General features: G+C 41.7%; 1 protein-coding gene and 1 long non-coding RNA gene across 26 annotated transcripts in view; both read left to right on the top strand.

Moving 5' to 3' along the window:
- plekha6 (pleckstrin homology domain containing, family A member 6) overlaps window positions 1–18,578 on the top strand; it is a 374,661-nt gene that overhangs the window by 75,094 nt on the left and 280,989 nt on the right. For 12 of the 25 annotated variants that reach the window (XM_078167534.1, XM_078166551.1, XM_078166446.1 and 9 more), the window contains exon 1: window positions 10,173–10,508. The exons of 8 other annotated variants lie outside the window; for them this stretch is intronic. In XM_078167534.1, the coding sequence (XP_078023660.1) occupies window positions 10,477–10,508 (32 nt within the window). In that variant the 5' untranslated portion in view covers window positions 10,173–10,476. Of the gene's footprint in view, window positions 1–9,325; window positions 9,379–10,163; window positions 10,509–10,539; window positions 10,626–18,578 lie in introns of those variants that run through there. 5 more of the 25 variants (XM_078166636.1, XM_078166767.1, XM_078166924.1 and 2 more) reach the window with 3 other exon arrangements.
- On the top strand, window positions 10,634–14,394 carry LOC144463351 (uncharacterized). Its single transcript, XR_013491543.1, has 2 exons — window positions 10,634–12,572; window positions 12,960–14,394. It is a non-coding gene; the product is annotated as an uncharacterized LOC144463351 (long non-coding RNA).

Below are 18,578 nucleotides of genomic sequence, written 5' to 3'. Positions count from 1 at the left end.
AGTCAGTCAGTAAGAGATCACAGGCTGAAATTGGCATTTCATCCTCACATGCAGCTGCAACGACGGTCAAGCTGCATGTAGCCTGCAGAGTTTAACTGAAAAGGAGTGAAGTACCTTCACTAGCATGACATAATGTGGTCCTGTTTATCTTGGAAGGTGAGAGCGCTCAAACACATAATTAGCATTATCCATGAACCTTTTCATTCCTTATGAATGGGTGAGTGTTTCTATCTGAATAGGTTTCCCAGTCACTCACATCATCACACTAAGTGCACTATATGAACTTTTGATGCAAACATTCAACAACACATCGTCACCGTCGATGTCTGAACTACCTCGTAAAAGGGACATTTTACAATTCTTCACATTATAAACCAAAAAAATTATTTTGTCTCTTAATTAATATTAATGTTATTTTAAAATTTAAGTCTCTTAATGAGCAGCTTTTTCAAAATGATTTAAGGAATTATTTTCAGTTCAGTTTAGTTTCAGTTATTTTCAGAACGTTTTTCATTATTCTGAGAGACTAACTGAATTTTCAGATAGGGGAGACCTGGGCCAATTGTGACAACATTTTGGGTTTTCCTTAATAACTAACCTCTTTATAACACTGATGCTGCAGCAGATAAAGGTGGTCATTTTAACTTAATTACTGCTGGGTGGCTTATTGTAACCTGTAATAATATAACCTAGCAATAAATTTATATTATTGCACAAAAGTACTGTAACTAATGGGCCAAACTAAATTTTTAAAATAAAAGTCGTGCAATAAAAGTGTAATATTCGCATCTGAGACAGTGGAGTAGATTAATAATGTAGCATAGAATGGAAATACTGTTAGGTAAAGTACAAGCGCCTCTAAATTTTTGTTAGTTTTTGTGTTTCTGTGAGGGAAGCGCCATCTCATGGTAACACCTTGTAATTGAATAAATAGGCATGTTACAGTGGAATCTAGGCACACCCCCAGAAAGGGGCAAACCTCCCATTTTTTTGGATTGCTATTGCTAATGATATCTATGACCCAGTAGGATCACAACCTATAGGGACAACGCAGTCAACTTGCTCCTGGAAATCCAATATGGCCGCCGCAAACAGGGCCGCCATTAGAATGGGTAAAATGGGTTTGGGTATATCTTTTGAACCAGATGAGCCAGAGATACAAACTTGGTGTCTATTTTATAGTTTCTGGCCATCAGAAAGTCAATGGAATACTGATCTTCATGATTGGGTGTGTCTGGACCCTTAATTTGCATGTTTCCAAGATGGTGGTTACCTGACAATGAGTTACCAGGGGCCAAAGAGGGTTTTAACAGGTATGGAATGTTATAAAATATTATGATCCAGAAATTATGTCTCAGAACTTCAAAAATCACACCAGTGCAGAACAACCTGGTCAACTAACAACTGGAAATATACATGGTGGGTCCAAACAATGAAGCATCTAACCTACTGCAAAATAGCACTTTTGGTTCCAGTGCATATTTAACTAAATATCAGTGCATTACAAATGTTAGTGTCTAAAATTATCTCAAGATATGCAATGTTGTAACCAACTGACATATTTGAATTCTCAATTTTGAATGGCTGCACAGTGTTAATTAATTCCTGATAATTAGCCTATCCAGGGCCAGTTTGAGTGAACTTCCTGTTCATCATTCCCCCGTCATGAGGTCCAGTGCTCTGAACACCAAAGAATGGCAACTGGAACACACAAGATGCAATCCTGTAGGCTATTTTTGAACCAATAGGCAGAGTTGGGTAAAGGTTACTTTAAAAGTAATCAAAGTACTTTACTGTGTTACTTTTTTTAAAGTAACCAATTACTTTACTGAGAAAAGTAACTCAAGCACTTTTAAAGTTCTTTTGAGTATTCTACAATTCCTATTGGGCAATGGACCACAGGGTGCTAAGCCTACTTTTTTTTTTTTGTCTCCAAAGTTAAAGTTATGGACCACTTCCCCTTCACTGAGATCCAATTCTCCCATCACAGCCGTCACTTTGACCAGTAGAAACACAGAACGATATGCTGACGTAGACAACTGTAGGGCAACAAAACCCCAGTGTTTTTAATATTTCCTCTAGGGATGTTACAACACAGAGTAAAAGGGGGAAATGATAGTGTGAAACAGCAGAGGCACTTTGTCAACCCGCTGAGTACTGCCATTAGCATTGTTGGGAACATAAATTCGGGCTTCACACGGTGGCACCAAATATGTTGGGATCAATATATTAGGTCTCACCAAGAGGCACCAAATATGTAGGGATTTAATTGGCTATCAGAAATAATTAATAATTATTATTAATAATTAATAATTATGTTAAATAATGTGACTTAATTAACATTAAATCACCTCGTGGGGCACCATTCCCATAAAGGGAAAAATGATAGCCAGTTAAAGATATCAGTCTCATAAAATAGGCTAAACTATTAATTTGGAGTTTGATTAATAATTAAATTAATGACAACAACCAAAATTAACAGTAACGCCTGAAGGATTTCGGAGTTCTTGACACAGCAGAGGTTGACTATTCATTCACTCTTGTGCAACATTAAACAGACAGCAGGTATGATTCCAAAGAATTATATTTATTCACAAACTAGCAAAGCAAACCAAAACACACAAATGCTAACTAACTATATACAAGCTTGGTGTGTATGTGTGTGTGTGTGTGTGTGAGAGCGAGAGAGAGAGAGAGAGAGAGAAAAGACAAAGACAAAGGCGGGTGTGGTGATCAAAGAGACGTTTGGCCTACAAAACAAAATGGCTGACAACAGGGAACTACAAGATGGCCGAATCAAAGCTGGATTCAGGCTGGAGGGGGGGGGGGGGGGGGGGGGGGGGGGGGTTTGTCTGACCGTGTGGTCAGGACAAAGACAAAGGAAAAGAAGCGGGAACTCTGAGATGCCTGTTTGGGTGTAGCTCTGTTGAAAGCCTATTTGTTAATGAGTCTATGTCAATGTGACGTGTGTTGCAAACAGTCTGGGTTAGTGCAGAGATTGTTTAGTTGTGTGCAAGAATCTGTTTGTGAACAGTATTAACAAACTAAACACTTAGCTTTGGCGAAGCCAACTAATGCAAACAATCACAACAATAACTCAGTCAACAGCATCAAATCACATACAACAAGTTAAACAGTCTTGCTTAGCCTGTAAAGCTGTGATAAGCTATGCCCAGTTGTTACGTTACTGATCCTTGAATGGATGGGAGAAAGAGTCACTTGGTGGTGTACTGCTTTGTTAGCCAGCAGAAGAAGGCTGGGAAGATGGTTCCTGGTGCAGTCTTTGTTGTGTGCTTTGTTCAAAAGGTGAAACTTCGAGGAAGCTGGTTGCTCAGGGTTTAACAGAGTTAGACGCTGGGTGCTAACTCACTTGGTTCTCTTCGTTGCTGGAACGCTAGTTGCAAACCTTGTGTTTGCAAGAGAGTCTATGATCAATTGCCCTCCCTTTAGTGGTTTGGGGCAAGGAGCAAGGATCTGGGCCTCTGCTGGTCCAGGCCCAGCTGGAAAGAGATGTGGGCTGCTACACAGCTGTAGAGCAAGAGGGCTGTGAGCTGTTGTAGCTCCAGAGCAAGAGAGAATGGTCTGAAGGGAGCAGACCTTGTACAGATGCCTGTGACATCAGAGTCACATGTCACTGTAAAAGTCCTGTCCAATCAAGTTGTGTCTCACTGAGGTGTGAGGTGAGACCTCCTGTGGAGATGGGTGTCACATAGCTCTCTTTGTTTGAAAGACAAAGAGCATGCGAGGAAAAAGCCTTTAAATGTCCAGTGTAGATTTTACCAAATGATAAATCATCTGTGGTCCTGTGAATCCCAACAGCATCAAGCTAGCAAACAATGTTACATCCTCACGGTCGGACATAAAGTAATAACATTAACAAATAGCAGCGGGGCTTTTACCCACCACAACTGCAGAGGCTACCGGCTTCATTTGAAACAGACTACATTATAAAGGGCCGTTATTTATTAATCCCTGTGTTTTTATATATTTACTTTTTATCTGCTCCCGTTGTCTTTATAAAGTTAACATATGGCACCGTCATTTCAAACTCAACACCTGAATTTCTTTCAGATTAAAAGCCCCTTATAATCTCAGGTGAGAGAATCCCTCCATTTTCTAAATAGGCTTTTATTGTGAAACATTTGTAGGAACTTGGTTGTGGAGGATATAGTTAGCTTGAATGTTTGAGTACGGTACTTCAAATGTAGCTCCTGCCATCTGCTGGCACTTTTAGGTGACTACAACAACATTTCAACTGGCACATGAACAGACACAGTGACTGAAATAATAGTAAAAGTAATAAAAATAGGACAAGAATAACCCAATGACATCACACACGTCGTGAAAGACGACCGGGGATAATTGGTGAGTACCATTGTGTAGTGTGTCATGTCTGTCGGCCAAGTCACGGTACGAGTGTAGTACTAGTGTGTACCAGGCATAATGCAAGTCCTGAGTCTGACCTGTCTGACCAGCGAGTCCTCCTCCACCTTTTTTTAGACTCCACCGTAGACAACGGCAGCATTTCTTCTACCACGTAGCTAGCCACAAGCTTTATGGCTTCTTTCGGACTGATAGGTTTAACGTTTTCTCCATTATTATAACCAAAAGACAGTCGTTGCTGTTTCGAAGCTGAAGGACCAGTGTTCTAAAAGTAACAGAAGTAACTGATGGCTTGTTTGAAAATGTACTCAAGTATTTGATTACTCAAACAGCAAACTAACACATTAGGTTACTTGTTACTACAAAAAATAATCAAACGTTATACCCAACTCTGCCAATAGGTTACTGTCACTGTCAGACAAAGCAATTATCTTAGATCTCATTCACTCCTCACCAGCGATCCTGATCAGCCATGAGGTAAACTCCTCACCTCAAGCAGAGGCATAAAGTAGGGTACACATGACGTAAGTACAAGCCTATTGTATTTGCAATCATAATTGAAAACCGAGAGATCAACAGAGTCCTGGAGGGTGCCAGAATCCGCACTTCCACCTCTGATAGTAGAAAGACTCTATCGGGTGTTGCTGACCCACCTACTCCTAGGTGTTATATATCAGCAAAAGACAGACAGAAGTCCAGGTCTCTTGAGCACATTGAGAGGCTAGAGAGTCTGGAGACCTCCTCAGATGGTATGGCCGAAGACCTTTTACTCATGTGGCGCCTAGAGAGAATGGTTTCAACTTCACAGTTGCTGGACGCTCTTCCAGGTGCAGAATCAGGTTTACCTGGCTATTCTGCATTCTGTGCAAACCTCCACCCATGTAGAGAGGCTAGCATTATTGTCTATCTTCCACTCATCCCAGCATCTCCAACTGATCCTTCTGTTCTTAAAGAAAAGATAAAACGACTGGTCACTACATGATGTGCACCGGGTGATAAGTACACCATTATCACTGGAGATCAGGCTACATATAAACTTGCAGTTGCCATCAGAAACAAGCACCAAGATGAGTTCTACAATGTAGTGTTGTTACTGGGAGGCTTCCATCAAGCTCACAACTACATGAAGGCTATTTGCAAGATCATCAGGGATGCAGGTGCAGAGGATCTTTTTGTAGCAGCAGGTCTCTGTCAGGAAGGAACTTCCAAGAAGATATTTGGTGAGAAGGCTGACTACTACCAAACCTTACATGCCCTCAAGATCCTCAGTGAAGCCATGTGGCACCTGTTCTGGGAAGCATTTGAGGCATGGGCAGCAGACAAGGTAACACAGCACTGAATGATCCAGATGACACATCCACAGATATCAGTCCTATGAGAGCAGCTACTGCTTTTCCATGAATCAATGAATGGGCAACCAACTGCAGTCCTCTGGTCAATCTTCCTGGGTTTTTTTTTGGGGAGTTTTTCCTTATCCGCTGTGAGGGTCTTAAGGACAGAGGGATGTCGTATGCTGTAAAGCCCTGTGAGGCAAATTGTGATTTGTGATATTGGGCTTTATAAATAAAATTGATTGATTGATTGATTGAGATGTCAGACATCCTCCACAGGTTTATCTACTACGAGCGGGAAGGTGACTGGACAGGACATCTCTGTGAATCAGCAAGAATGCTACCCTACCTCACTGCAGCAGGCCACTACAAACATGGGCAGCAATATTTGCCTCTGTATTTGGCTGAGATGAAGAAACTGCCAGACACAGCCCCAGAGGTACATGAAGCACTGCTGGCAGGTGTATTTGTTGGTAGACGAGCAGATGGCAACCACAACAGTGTTTCTCTTGACATGCTTCTGGAGCAGACGTATAATGCAGATGCCAAGGAGGCGAGTGGTCTGGATGGCATTAGACTCAGCCCTGCTGCCCGGACAAAGTCGGTCTACACAAAACCACTCACTGCAGCTGTCTCTGCAGAGCTCAAGTCTACGCTCCACCTCTACTCCTCAAGCCCACACCATGAGTCTGGTCAGAGTCGTGTAACCAGGGATGCAGAGATGGTAGTCAAGGTCATGGCAGCAGCGGAGACTAACCCATTTACAGTGACCACATCATCCCTGATCAACATATCAACAGGACAGTGTCCTGATTCCACAGTCAAGGACAACCTGATCAGTGTGAAAGAACTGGGTCTGAAGGCACTGTGTGAGTCACTGTCTAGTGATCAGAAGAAGACAAACATAGTGAACATTAACACTTTCCATACTCAAAACACATGGAATACATGGAATCTGAGGAGGACATATGTAATAACATGGCCTACGTATTTTTGAGATTGCAGCCATATTGACAGTATGCAAAAGCGAGCTCAAGTATAAACCTGAGCCAATGTATTCATATAGCTCAAAAAGCATAACATTTGCCAAAACAGTCAACAGTCATGGTAAAGGTCATGGTAAAACTGATTTTAAACTGGCCATATTGGATTTCCAGCAGCAAGTTGACTGGGTTGTCCCTATAGGTTGTGATCCTACTGGGTCATAGATATCATTTCTGGTGGCCAACCTTTTACAGCAGGGCAAATGCAGCACACCCCCCTTTGCCCCCCGGGTAGAAGGCTTTCGGATGGCGTGGGAAATTAAATATAATAAAATTATATTATAGGTTGTATAATAGCAAAGCAAAAATGTATTTTATATTTTTCACACACACACTGTGGCATAGGCAGTGTCAGCTTGTTGAAATCACTTATGATTATGAATGTCAGCTGATGAAAATGGGTATAATGTGACTCTCTATAAATATAATAATATTTTGCACCTCCTAATTGTTAATTGATTGATTGTTTTTGCAACCGGGTTTTTTTTTGTTTTTTGGGGGGGGGGGTCTGCTTTACCCACTAAGCCTAGACGCCCCTATTCTGCCATATTTTAATGTGTAATGCTATGTTATGTAATAACTTTAGCTAATAGTATTAGCCTACCTCCAATTGTCTGCAGCAGGTAAATTCACTCTTGGAACACCAGTTTTCCATAGGAAAATAAGCTCTGGATTTCTTCTCCTCTTTGTAGTAGTCATCCTGGTGGTCCCTGCAGACCCGCAGGTCTGCATAGGCAATGTATGAACAGGAGTGTTAGGATCCATTTGTAGCACAACTAGCCAAAAATGTAGGGTCCAACAAAGTCAGTAAAGATGGCTGCCAGAAGTGTAGCTCCTCATTTTGTTGGCACAGGCTGGAGATGCGCAAATATGAACCACCCTTTACAACATAGGTGTTGTGATTCACTGGACCACAGATGATTTGTCATTTGTTAAAATCTAAAGTGGACATGCGAATGCTTTTTTTCTTGCCATCTGAAATGGTAAGATATCTCATGTTCTTTGTTCTATAAACAAAGACAGTTATTTGACCCTCATCTCCACAGGATGCCCCACCTCACACCTCAGTGAGAGACAGGTCTCAAAACTTAATTGGACAGTACCTTTACGGTGTCATGTGACTCTGTCATGTCACCAGGCAACTGTAGAAGTTCTGATCCTTTCACTGTCATTCTTCCTCTTTTTCCTTGTGTGCCTTGACCAGCCCAGACAAGCTCTCACTTGCTCCTGGGTCCTTGACCTGCCCAGAGGCCCTTGCCCGTGAACCACTAAGAGAAAGGCAGTTGCTCACAGACTCTCTTTCTGCTGAACCATGACTTGCCCTCGCTCATGGCAGGAGCAAACCTGAAACCAGAGAAATTACTGTGCAAACACAAGGTTTGCAGCTAACTTTCAAGCAACAAGGAGAACCAAGTTGAGTTAGCACCCCGATGTCTAACTCTGCAAGGACCCGAGTGACCAGCTTCCTCGGATCTGCATCTTTGGAACAAAGGACACTACAAAGACTACTTCTGGAACCACAGCTCTTTCCAGCCTTCCCCTGCCAGCTAACAAAAGCAGCATGCCTCAAACCAACTCTTCCCTCCATCCATTCACTGATTGCTAATGTAACAACTGGGCATAGCAGCTGTACAGGCTAAGCAAGACTGTTTAACTTGTTATATGTGATTTAATGCTGTTTATTGAGTCTTGCTGTGATTGTTTGCAGTAAGGTTATTGGTTAGTTGGCTTTGCCAAAGCTAAGTGATGTTAGTTTGCTAATGCTGTTCACGTCTTGCACGCAACTAAACATCCTCTGCACTAATCCAGACCCTTTGCAACACATATCATATTCACATAGATTCATTTACAAATTTGCTTTCAACAGAGCTACACCCAAAGAGGCAGCTCAAAGCTCCCGCTTCTTTTCCTTTTTCTTTGTCCTGACCACACGGTCAGACAAACCCTCCCCCGATCTGAAGCCATCTTTGATTCGGCCATCTTGTAGTTTGCTGTTGTCAGCCATTTTGTTTTGTAGGACAAACGGCCCTTTGATTACACACACCCGCCTTTGTCTCTTTCTCTCTCTCTCTGAGAGAGAGAGAAGAGGGAGAGAGAAGAGAGAGATTAAATTATAGTTATATAATAGTTTAGTGAACTTTATGAGGCCGATTCCATTTACTGGCTATCATTTTGCCCTTTTTGGGAATGGTGCCCCACGAGGTGATTTAGTGTAAATTACCTCATATTATTTAACATAATTAATGATAATTAGTAATAATTATCAATTATTTCTGATAGCTAATTTGATATTTTAATTGGAGATCTATTATGAGGTCAGGACCTTGATGAGGCATAGATCCCAACATTTTGGGGCCGCCGCATGAGACCTACTAGATTTCCAACAAATAGTATCCCCGCTTTTTATAACACTAGTAGAATTCCTTACATTTTTGGTGAACTACTAAACTACTAAAAAACTACATTTACTGTAAACTACTCTGATTACCTCTCTCCAGAGCTCTAACAGATTTTCACTGTTGTTTTCCTGCAACAAGTGACATCTGGTGATATCTTGTGATATTTCAGATGGAGACTTCTGCTTAATGAGGCAATAACAAACAGACCGGATCAAGTGAAAGGTAAACAGACACTTCTGCCCCTTATGATGTTCAGTTGCCCTGTGTGCTTCCATTAAAGCTCATTCCGTGGCCGCTGGCCGCTACCAGCTCCCTCAACATTGGACCAATTTCAAAAAGTTTTCATTTACATCAGTGTCTTTGATCAATTTATACAGGTAAATAGGGTCCAGGTTGAAAAATGCTGAAGTTCTCCTTTGAGGACCTGGAAAGTCCCTAAAGGGGGATGGTAGGGTGCAACAACACTGCACTTTTGCTTCCAATATAAATGTAGAGCCAAAGCGTGGTGTTTTTTTGTTGTTGTTGTTGTTGTTGTTGTTAAACCTAACCATGTGCATTTGTTACACAGTGATATAAATCTAAATACAAGGTGTGTTACCAACATTGTAAGTTTATTTTGAAAAAGACTGTATGCATGTAAGGAGCAGAAACTGCACAACGGAAGTGTATTTTGAAAGACTCATTGCATGTAACAAAATTAAATTGACACAGCATGCCAGAACATCAACAACAGACGCACTCAGAAAGTCGGTGTAGAAAGTCCACTGACCAAGCAGCAACGTGTGAGGAGTTGGGAGTGAGAATGTGTTGTATGAACATCCTTTACCCCCACCCAACCTCCAACTCGATGGCTTATCAGGCATGCGCAGGCATCACTAGCCTGATAAACAATCAATGAGAGAGAGAGAGTGAGAGAGAGGGAGAGAGAGAGAGAGAGAGAGAGAGAGAGAGAGAGAGAGAGAGAGAGAGAGAGACCATGACAGAGATAGAGCATATATCAACCAGACTGAGGGGACTGAATGAGCTGAGTGTTGCAATTCTTAGCCAGAGGGCAGCAAGTGTGTGTGTGTGTGTGTGTGCGTGCGTGCATGCGTGCGTGAGAGCGAGAGAGAGAGAGAGGGAGGGTGAGAGAGACAGGTGGAGAAATAGGCTGAGAGAGAGAGGCATGCGGTCTGAAGGAGATAGAAGAGGACTGTGTATCTCTCTTCTCTTCTCTGTCCAACTGCTTTCCACCTCTCCGTCATCTCTTATCTCTCCTCCATTTGTCTGTCTGGACTTCCCGTTTCCTGTACTGCTGGTACATGACTGATCCAGGGGAGGATGTTGAAGTTCCGTGTGGACAGAAGAGTGAGGTAGGTGGAGGGAGAAAGGAGGAAGTGACACACAGGGCTGGAGTAAGGACAAGATGAGGAAGACATGGAGAGGAGAAGGGGAGGTTGATGAAAGAGTGGACAGCCTGGAGCTTGGAGGTCAGAGATGACTGCAATGCAGTGCCAGCAGGAAACACAGGAAAACCATGAGTCCTGCTGTGTATGCGTATGGGCGATGTATGTGCTCTGTGGGCAGTGATTTTTAGACTAGAGTGTGTTTGTTTTGTGTGTGTGTATGTGTGTGTGTGTGTGAGAATCATGTGACTCAGTGCGCTGATGTGTGTCTGGCTGGTGTCTTCCACAGTGGTGCAGTGCTAAATCAGGAGCAGGAATTTAAAAGGGCTGTTATGGTTTTGTCTGTATGTTGTTGGTGACACGCAATCCTTGCTGTTTTCTTCTTTTTGACCTCACTACACATCAGTTGTCAATCAGCCAGTGGGATTAATATGTCATATAATAATGATGCAGTATTGGTTTCTGTAGTTGTCACTTTTGTAATTGCATGGTATGGATGCCTCCAGCTGCCTCTCTGTCAGCTCCACCAAATGTTTTTGTAAATTTAGGCTCTTGTGTCTTTTTTGCCAGTGTTGGTGGTGCTTCCTGTGGTTGGCTTGGATGGTGGTGGCATGTGGCTGAGAGTTACTCATCAGGATGAGGAAATCATCTCACCTGTCTGTAAACGCTCCGTTTAACGACTAGCTGCTAGCTAGCTACTAGCAAGCCAGGTCAAGGTTTTCAAATGTAAACATTTATAAAAATCAAAGAGAGATGTTGAAGAATGGGGACCAGCTGAACTAGCGTTCTGCCAACCATCGGCATTAGAAATAAACTGTGCTGCGTCCTTTTCCAACAGGATATCATGTAATATCCTTTGATTCATCAAAACTTGTCTAAATCCTGGATCGGGCCATTCACCCAGGTGACTCTTTATATATGTTGATTCCAACAGAGCAGAGGCGAGAGAAGGAGCGGAGGAGTGTACTTTGGTGAATATGGACTGGTGTGTCGGTGGGATTGTGGGCTGCTGTCCCATCCCTGCTGTGGATCAGTGCTGTCAGTGTTTGGTAAAAGCAACCATGCCGCTGTCTTATTGAGGTCAGCATGTGTGGACACTTAGATTATTCCACAATCAAAAACCATGGTTTACCAGAACCATCAAATAACATGGACTATAAATGAGTTATAATGCAGCATCCAACAATGTAACACGACACATAAAAAGGACTAAATTACAGTGCACAAATTAAACGAGCTGATTGGATCACATGTCACTGGAGTTGTATGTTGTGTAATTTTATGTGACAAATAAATGATTCAATTGAATTGAACTGTACTGAACTAAACTGAACTGAACTGAACTGAACAGAATTGAATTAAATTGAATTAAATTGGCACAGTGGTGCAGTAGTTAGCATTGTTGCTTCACAGTAAGAGGGTTCCTGGTTCGAACATGGGGTGGGTGAACCTTCTGTGCAGAGTTTACATGTTCTCCCTGTGTCAGCGTGGGTTTTCTCTGGGTCTCCAGCTTCCTCCTACAGCCCCAAGACAAGCAGGTCAATTGGTGACTCTAAATTGACTGCAGGTGTGAATGTGGGTGTGAATGGTTGTCTGTTACCCGTTTTCCACCAAAGCAGTTCCAGTGCTGGTTCGGGGCCAGAGCTTTATTTGGAACCGGTTTTCCTGTTTCGACAGACAAAAGAACTGGCTCTAGGCCATAAAAACCAGTTCCAGAGTGGCGCCAGTTCTTTGCTGGACTAGAAGAACGAACCACATACATCACTGGGAAGGGGGCGGGGTTATTGAGACCAACAACAATAAATGAGGCCACGCAAAGCGCCAATTTTAAAAACACGCGAAGAGTGAAGCCATGGACGCATCGAAGCAACAGTGGTCCGTCGAGGAAACAAGCTGTTTCCTTGCCTTATGGTTGTCGGCAGAGGTTCAAAACAAACTCGAGGGAGCTTCGCGGACCAAGCCGGTACTTATCCAAATACAGCTCGCCAACACCATTCAGCAGCTCAGGTCAAAGCCACCAGACCAGACCAGGTAAGAGTTGTTGTGCTGTTTATCCAGTAATTTGTCTCACCAGACACTATGCAAACATGGAGATATACCTAAAAGTATGACTTGATAATATAAATATGTGCTGTGATAAATGAACAATCATTCATACACAATCCCCTACCACCCATGACTGCTGCCATTGAACCAGGGCAGCTACATACTCCAAACAGCAATACTATCCACAATCGTCACTGTTACTTGTATACCCACATCCTCATTTCCATATGGTGTGAGGCCTGTATAATCTGTCGTAAGACTAGTGCTGATTGCTGAGCTGAAGTGTTTGTTACACTGTACTGCTGAACCTGTGTTTATCTACTTATGACTTAAAAAAAACTTTTAAACTGATTATTCTATTCTTGTACACAGGGAAGAGGAAGAGAGACAGCAACACAGGGCTGCTGGAATATCTGGAGAGGGCAGACGAGAGGTTCTTGCAGCACAGCAAGGACCTGAATGATGCCCTGCTGCAGAAACTGGAGACTGACACCAGTGCATTTCTTGGACTGATGGGGTGCATGGTATCTGTGATGGAGGCCCAAGCCCAGAAATGAGCAGTTCTGTTTCATGGGTAGTTTTAGTTTTGCGCATTCAATGCACACTTGTCACTGTTATCATTAGCTTGTTTTTTGTATTTAAATAAATTTTCATTTTCTAAAGAGACATGTCTGCTTCTGTATGTTTTCGCTTAATGATGTACAATTTAACTGTGTAATAAGTTCAAATAAAGTTAGCAAAAACAAGTCAAGAACTCAACAGGTTATCCATTTATGAAGATGCTTTTCATAGATGTCTTCAGTCACTGTGTTTATAAAGAAATGAGAACATGACAGCCATAATCATTTCTATGAATTTACTGAACTGAAGGATGAAACAATATTGGTGACATGAAGTAGTCCAGCAAACATAGGTAAAAGTAGTCATGTAAGCAGCAACAAAACAGCATAAACACTGGAGAGTAGCAGCCAAAACATGTGCAGCATACACAATAGGGTTGGGAAGGATTAACCGATACGACCGGATATCCGGTTTGACAAGCGAGAGATACGGCTACGTCGGTAGCAGCCTCCTCAATCGATACGAATCAGCCATGAATCCTTAGATGAATCGATTATAGAGTCATGGATTCGGGTATCGCGAGACTAGCAATCAGTTGACTGACTTTAATAGTTTGCATCTTGAAAACAACGCGAGAGCCGGCGGCACGCTCTGTAGCAGGCATTACTGACAACGATAATGGCTGTAAACATCAGCGCCAGCTTGACTGGTGGAGATGAGGAACAGAAGTTAATGCTGGTTGGATAAACCAGGGAGCAGCCAAGCCGCAGCAGAAACTAAAGGCGAATCCTGCCGGTTGTGGGTTGAACGCGGGGTCACAGACACAGACAGAAATACATATTCCTGTCAAATACGGCGGCGCATGATAACGGCTTACCGGCGACCGACAAGCCCGGCTCCAGGTCCAAGAAGTCTTTGTCGGTGTCATGACTGCCCAGAAATACCAGGCGAGCCCTGGCAGCACACAGGTATGTGACGTGTCAGAGGAGAAACGAGCCGTTCACATTTCCACAAACCTCACCGCACTTTAGGGACTGTTCTTTACTTGTCAGTGGAGAAGGGTGGCTGGTTGATTTTTATTTTATTTATTTATTTTATTTTCATCCCCCCTTATGTTAATCACTTATTCATGCTGTTTTTGAAGTATGCATAAGTCAATAAGTAATTTATTCCATTGAAATATCATTGATGTATTATAGAAAAGTGATTTATCTTTTCATAAATGACAAACACAGAGTGTAGCAAACACAGAGAAATAGTCTGACATGCTGTCAGTGATAAGCTGCTAGTCATCACAGTCCACGATATCAACTAATAACAGGAGATGTTAGATTCTGCCCCTACATTGCATGTTATTATTTTATTCTGCTTTATGTTTATATTGTACAGCGTTATAATAAACTTTATTCCAGACTCAAGTCCATATAAGATACATACAAAAACACAGACAATACCATAAAAACAACACAACAAGTAGGTTTAACACTTCAATTTTACTTAAAGTTCACTTCACTTAAAGTTTAAAACTTCTTCTCATTTTTATATTGATCCCATCCAACAAAATGATGTTCATTCAGCAAGAGTTTTTTTGGTCCATGTCTAAAAATAAATACATTTGACATGTGATTTTGTTGTTGTTTGACTTTTTATTTTATTTTTGCCAGTGCCATACAGCAACAATGCTTGGGGGTGTGGTCTTTTACAAATCTGAAAATACTGTACGAATGTCACTTTTATAGAATTGGCTTCTTTATTTTATAATGTATGATTAATGTCTACATCAACAAATTTTAACCATAGAATCGTATCGAATCGTATCGTATCAGTCCTACACTGTATCGAATCGTTCTGTATTAAAAATATATCGTTTTTGAATCGTATCATAACACGTGTATCTAGATACGTATTGAAGTGTCTATCACAGAGAGATTCCCAACCCTAATACACAACCAGAACTGAATAAAACAAACATTTGAATGGCAGGTTCAATCGTTCCCTCTGTTAAAGTATGCCATTAAAGCAGCTCTAATGTCAGCCCCTTCTTGGTTGCCATGCTCTGGTAATGCATGAAGAGAAGGCTGAATGTTGGCCTGTCTGTCCTGGTGCACCTCAGTGAAATTGTCACCGTGTTCCTCACAAATGTTATGGAGGACACAGCAGGTCAGCGCCATTTTCTTGCTCAGGTCAAGCTTGCAGTCATTTCTTATTAGGAGGCACCTCCACTGTCCTTTTAATCTCCCAAAAGCCATTTCCACAACTGACTGTGCACTGCTTAATCTGGAGTTATAGGTGTGCTGTTCAGGGGTCAATCTGCCAGTGTCCGCAAAGGGCTTCATGAGCCAGCTCTGCATGGGGTATGCAATTCTTTCCGGTTGTAGTAGTCTCTGGGATACTCCTCTGGTGCTATAATTGGAATGCGGCTTCCATCTATTGCACCAACGCACCCTGCAACGACTGTGAAAGAGAGCGGCCATTTCTACCAACTTCTCAGCATCAGGGCATGTAATGTGGGCAGTGAGCAGCACCTTGATGACTGCATTGCAAAAATCCTGCACACAGTTAAATACAGTGCTCAGGCCTACTCCAAAAAGATGGCTGATGGTTCTGTATTCACCGCCAGTGGCCAGCTTCCAGATGGCAATCGCCACCCGCTTCTCAATAGGGACACACAAGCGGTAATTTGTGTTCCTTCTCCCAGTGACATGCCTCACTCGACTGCAGATGTACTCGAATGACTCTTGGGACACATGGAAATTCTGGATGAACTGGACAGAGGTGAAATCAGGAACAATTGTATCCCACCAGTAGTGAGATCTTGTGTGGGCCCAGACAGTGGGTGATCTTCGCCTTGCCATCAGCTGTAAGATTACCTATAAAGACAAAAATGTATAGGTAAATAAGCATGTTGAGTGGAGAGTGATCAATACTAAAATGAATATCCATCATGCTATTTAACCCTTATGGCTCATTTAATAAAGTTTTGCTTGTATTGAAAAATAAATGTGTATGCACATAAATGTGTGTATGTGCAGATACAAACAGGGTCTTGTAGATCTGCATTCATAGCATGTGAATGTGCTGTACATTTAATGTATGAGGAAATGTACAGCACATTTTAAGTGTAATATATCATTCTGTTGGGTTTATTACATTCTATTGATGCCATATATATATATGTATATATATATATATATATATATATATATATATATGAACACAGACAAAATTATCAAGAAAATCAAGTCACAAACCAAGAATGTTCTTAGTGAGGCATATGGGTTAAGAAAATGAGGTTAAACATAAATCAGTGACTTGTATTTTCATACAGTTTGTTTACATGCATTTCAAATAGTAGAGTTCATTTCACAGAGCTAAGCATCCTCTTTTGTCCAGCTGAAACTACAATAAACTAGCCCTCAGTTGTCTAAAAAGGTACACATACACATTTGCGTTGTGTGAAAGCTTACAACAAAGGCTAACATAACAATCTCACATTCAGTGTTAGTAAGAGACAAACCGTGTTAGGTTATTACCTGTCTTCTGGAATGTAATCACCGTCCATGCAAATCTTGTCGAGCAGCAGAAATACGATGTATCTGCCGTGTTTGGATGCCAATGAAGCCTCGTAGAGCCAGGAGTAACAGCTGCACAAATACGTGGTCCGCCATCGTTGTTGTTGTTGTTCCTTCGAGCTCGGCGCCAGTGGGAAAGCAACAACGTAACTGACGAATGGTGCCGCAATGACGTGGCACCCTTGTTGTTTCTTAAATAGCGATGATGTGAAGGTGATGAAGAAGTCTCCGATGACACCATCTTGCTTGCATAAAAAAAGGTTTATTACAAGAAGTACAGCATCTATCAAGCATCTAGAATGCCTGAGAGAGAGTTTGAAACCAATATGAACTGCTCTGAATAACGGCTCAATTTACCCTGCATATATAGGTCGGTTGTTTTGATGAACTTTGAGACAAAATGTGACAAGTGACAAAGAGACAATCTAGATGGAATCCAACCTTTCATCTTACTTATCTATCCTTGACCTAAGCCATGATAAAATCTTGACCTGGGCCCCTAACTGATCATAACAAACCCTGTCATCACATAACATGTGGCACGTCAGATACTACACCCTAACCACCTCGAGCCGTGGAAAAGCAAAGCTGTGGTGGAAAGGGTCCATGTCATTGGTCCGACAGCCCATTGGTCCGACATCCCATTAGTCCGAAGGTCCGCAGTGCTGAACGGCTCCCGGCAGGCGTATTTCTGCCTTGATGGTGTGCTGCGACTGGCTCTGGGTCAGCTGGGAAAGGCTTGAGGCGAAGCAGGTTCACAGCTTATGTGTTTGTCACTTTCTTTTTCATTTTAACCCACACCATGATCTTTTCCTAACCCTAACCAAGTGGTTTTTGTGCCTAAAGCTAACCAGACCTTTACCACAGGGCATCATGATGATTTCGGAACGGACTTCGGAACAATGGGTTTAATATGGTCGGAACAATGGGATGTCGGACCAATGGGCTGTCGGACCAATGGGCAGTTCCCGGTGGAAAAGGGGTATGTCTCTACGTGTCAGCCCTGTGATAGCCTGGCGACCTGCCTCTCACCCAATGTACCCATCCCCCGTGACCCCTAACAGGATAAGCAGTCACAGAAAATGAATCAATGAATTTAACTGAACAGAATTAAATTTAACTTAACTGAATTGAATTGCAATTTAATATTTGCTTAACCAATTTTTATCCATCTTAACTACAATGTTCACACATAGGGATAAACAATTTGAAGGAACATCAGTAGCACTTTATTTTACAGTACGCTAATTGGACATAGTAAGCCGTATTTTGTATCAAGTTAGAAAAAACTAAACCTAATATAATCTTTATTAGACAGTAAAATAGACAACGTTGCTCTAAGAAGACGTAACAATCTGTACTTTGTACCAAATTAGGTAGAAATACGTTTGCAATTTAAACACTAAAGAAAAACAATTATATCCTAATAAGAGCTAACAAGACGTGCTTTGAAACAAATTAGCAAAAAACTAGAGGTAATTATATTTATTAGATATTAAACAAACACAATTATATTGTAGTAAGAGCAAACAATACATACTTTGCAACAAATCAGACAAAAACAAGAGGTAATTATATTTTATTAGATATTAAACAAACACAATTATACCCTAATAAGAGCAAACAAGACGTACTTTGGAATAAATTAGACAAAAACTAGAGATAATTATATTTTATTAGATATTAAACGAACACAATTATACCCTAATAAGAGAAAAATCAAACAGCTGTTTGATTTTTCTGTTGTTTGCATCGTTTTCGGCTCAGCACCTGCCCTTCTTCTGGTTTGGATGTGCGTGTGTTTTTCTTTGTTTGTGATTACCCTAATAAGAGCAAACAAGACGTACTTTGGAACAAA

Source organism: Epinephelus lanceolatus, chromosome 1 (genome assembly GCF_041903045.1).
Source record: "Epinephelus lanceolatus isolate andai-2023 chromosome 1, ASM4190304v1, whole genome shotgun sequence".
NCBI classification, from domain to species: Eukaryota; Metazoa; Chordata; class Actinopteri; order Perciformes; family Serranidae; genus Epinephelus; species Epinephelus lanceolatus.
The sequence above is the reverse complement of the archived record's forward strand: the minus strand, read 5'-3'. Positions and strand labels throughout refer to the sequence as shown.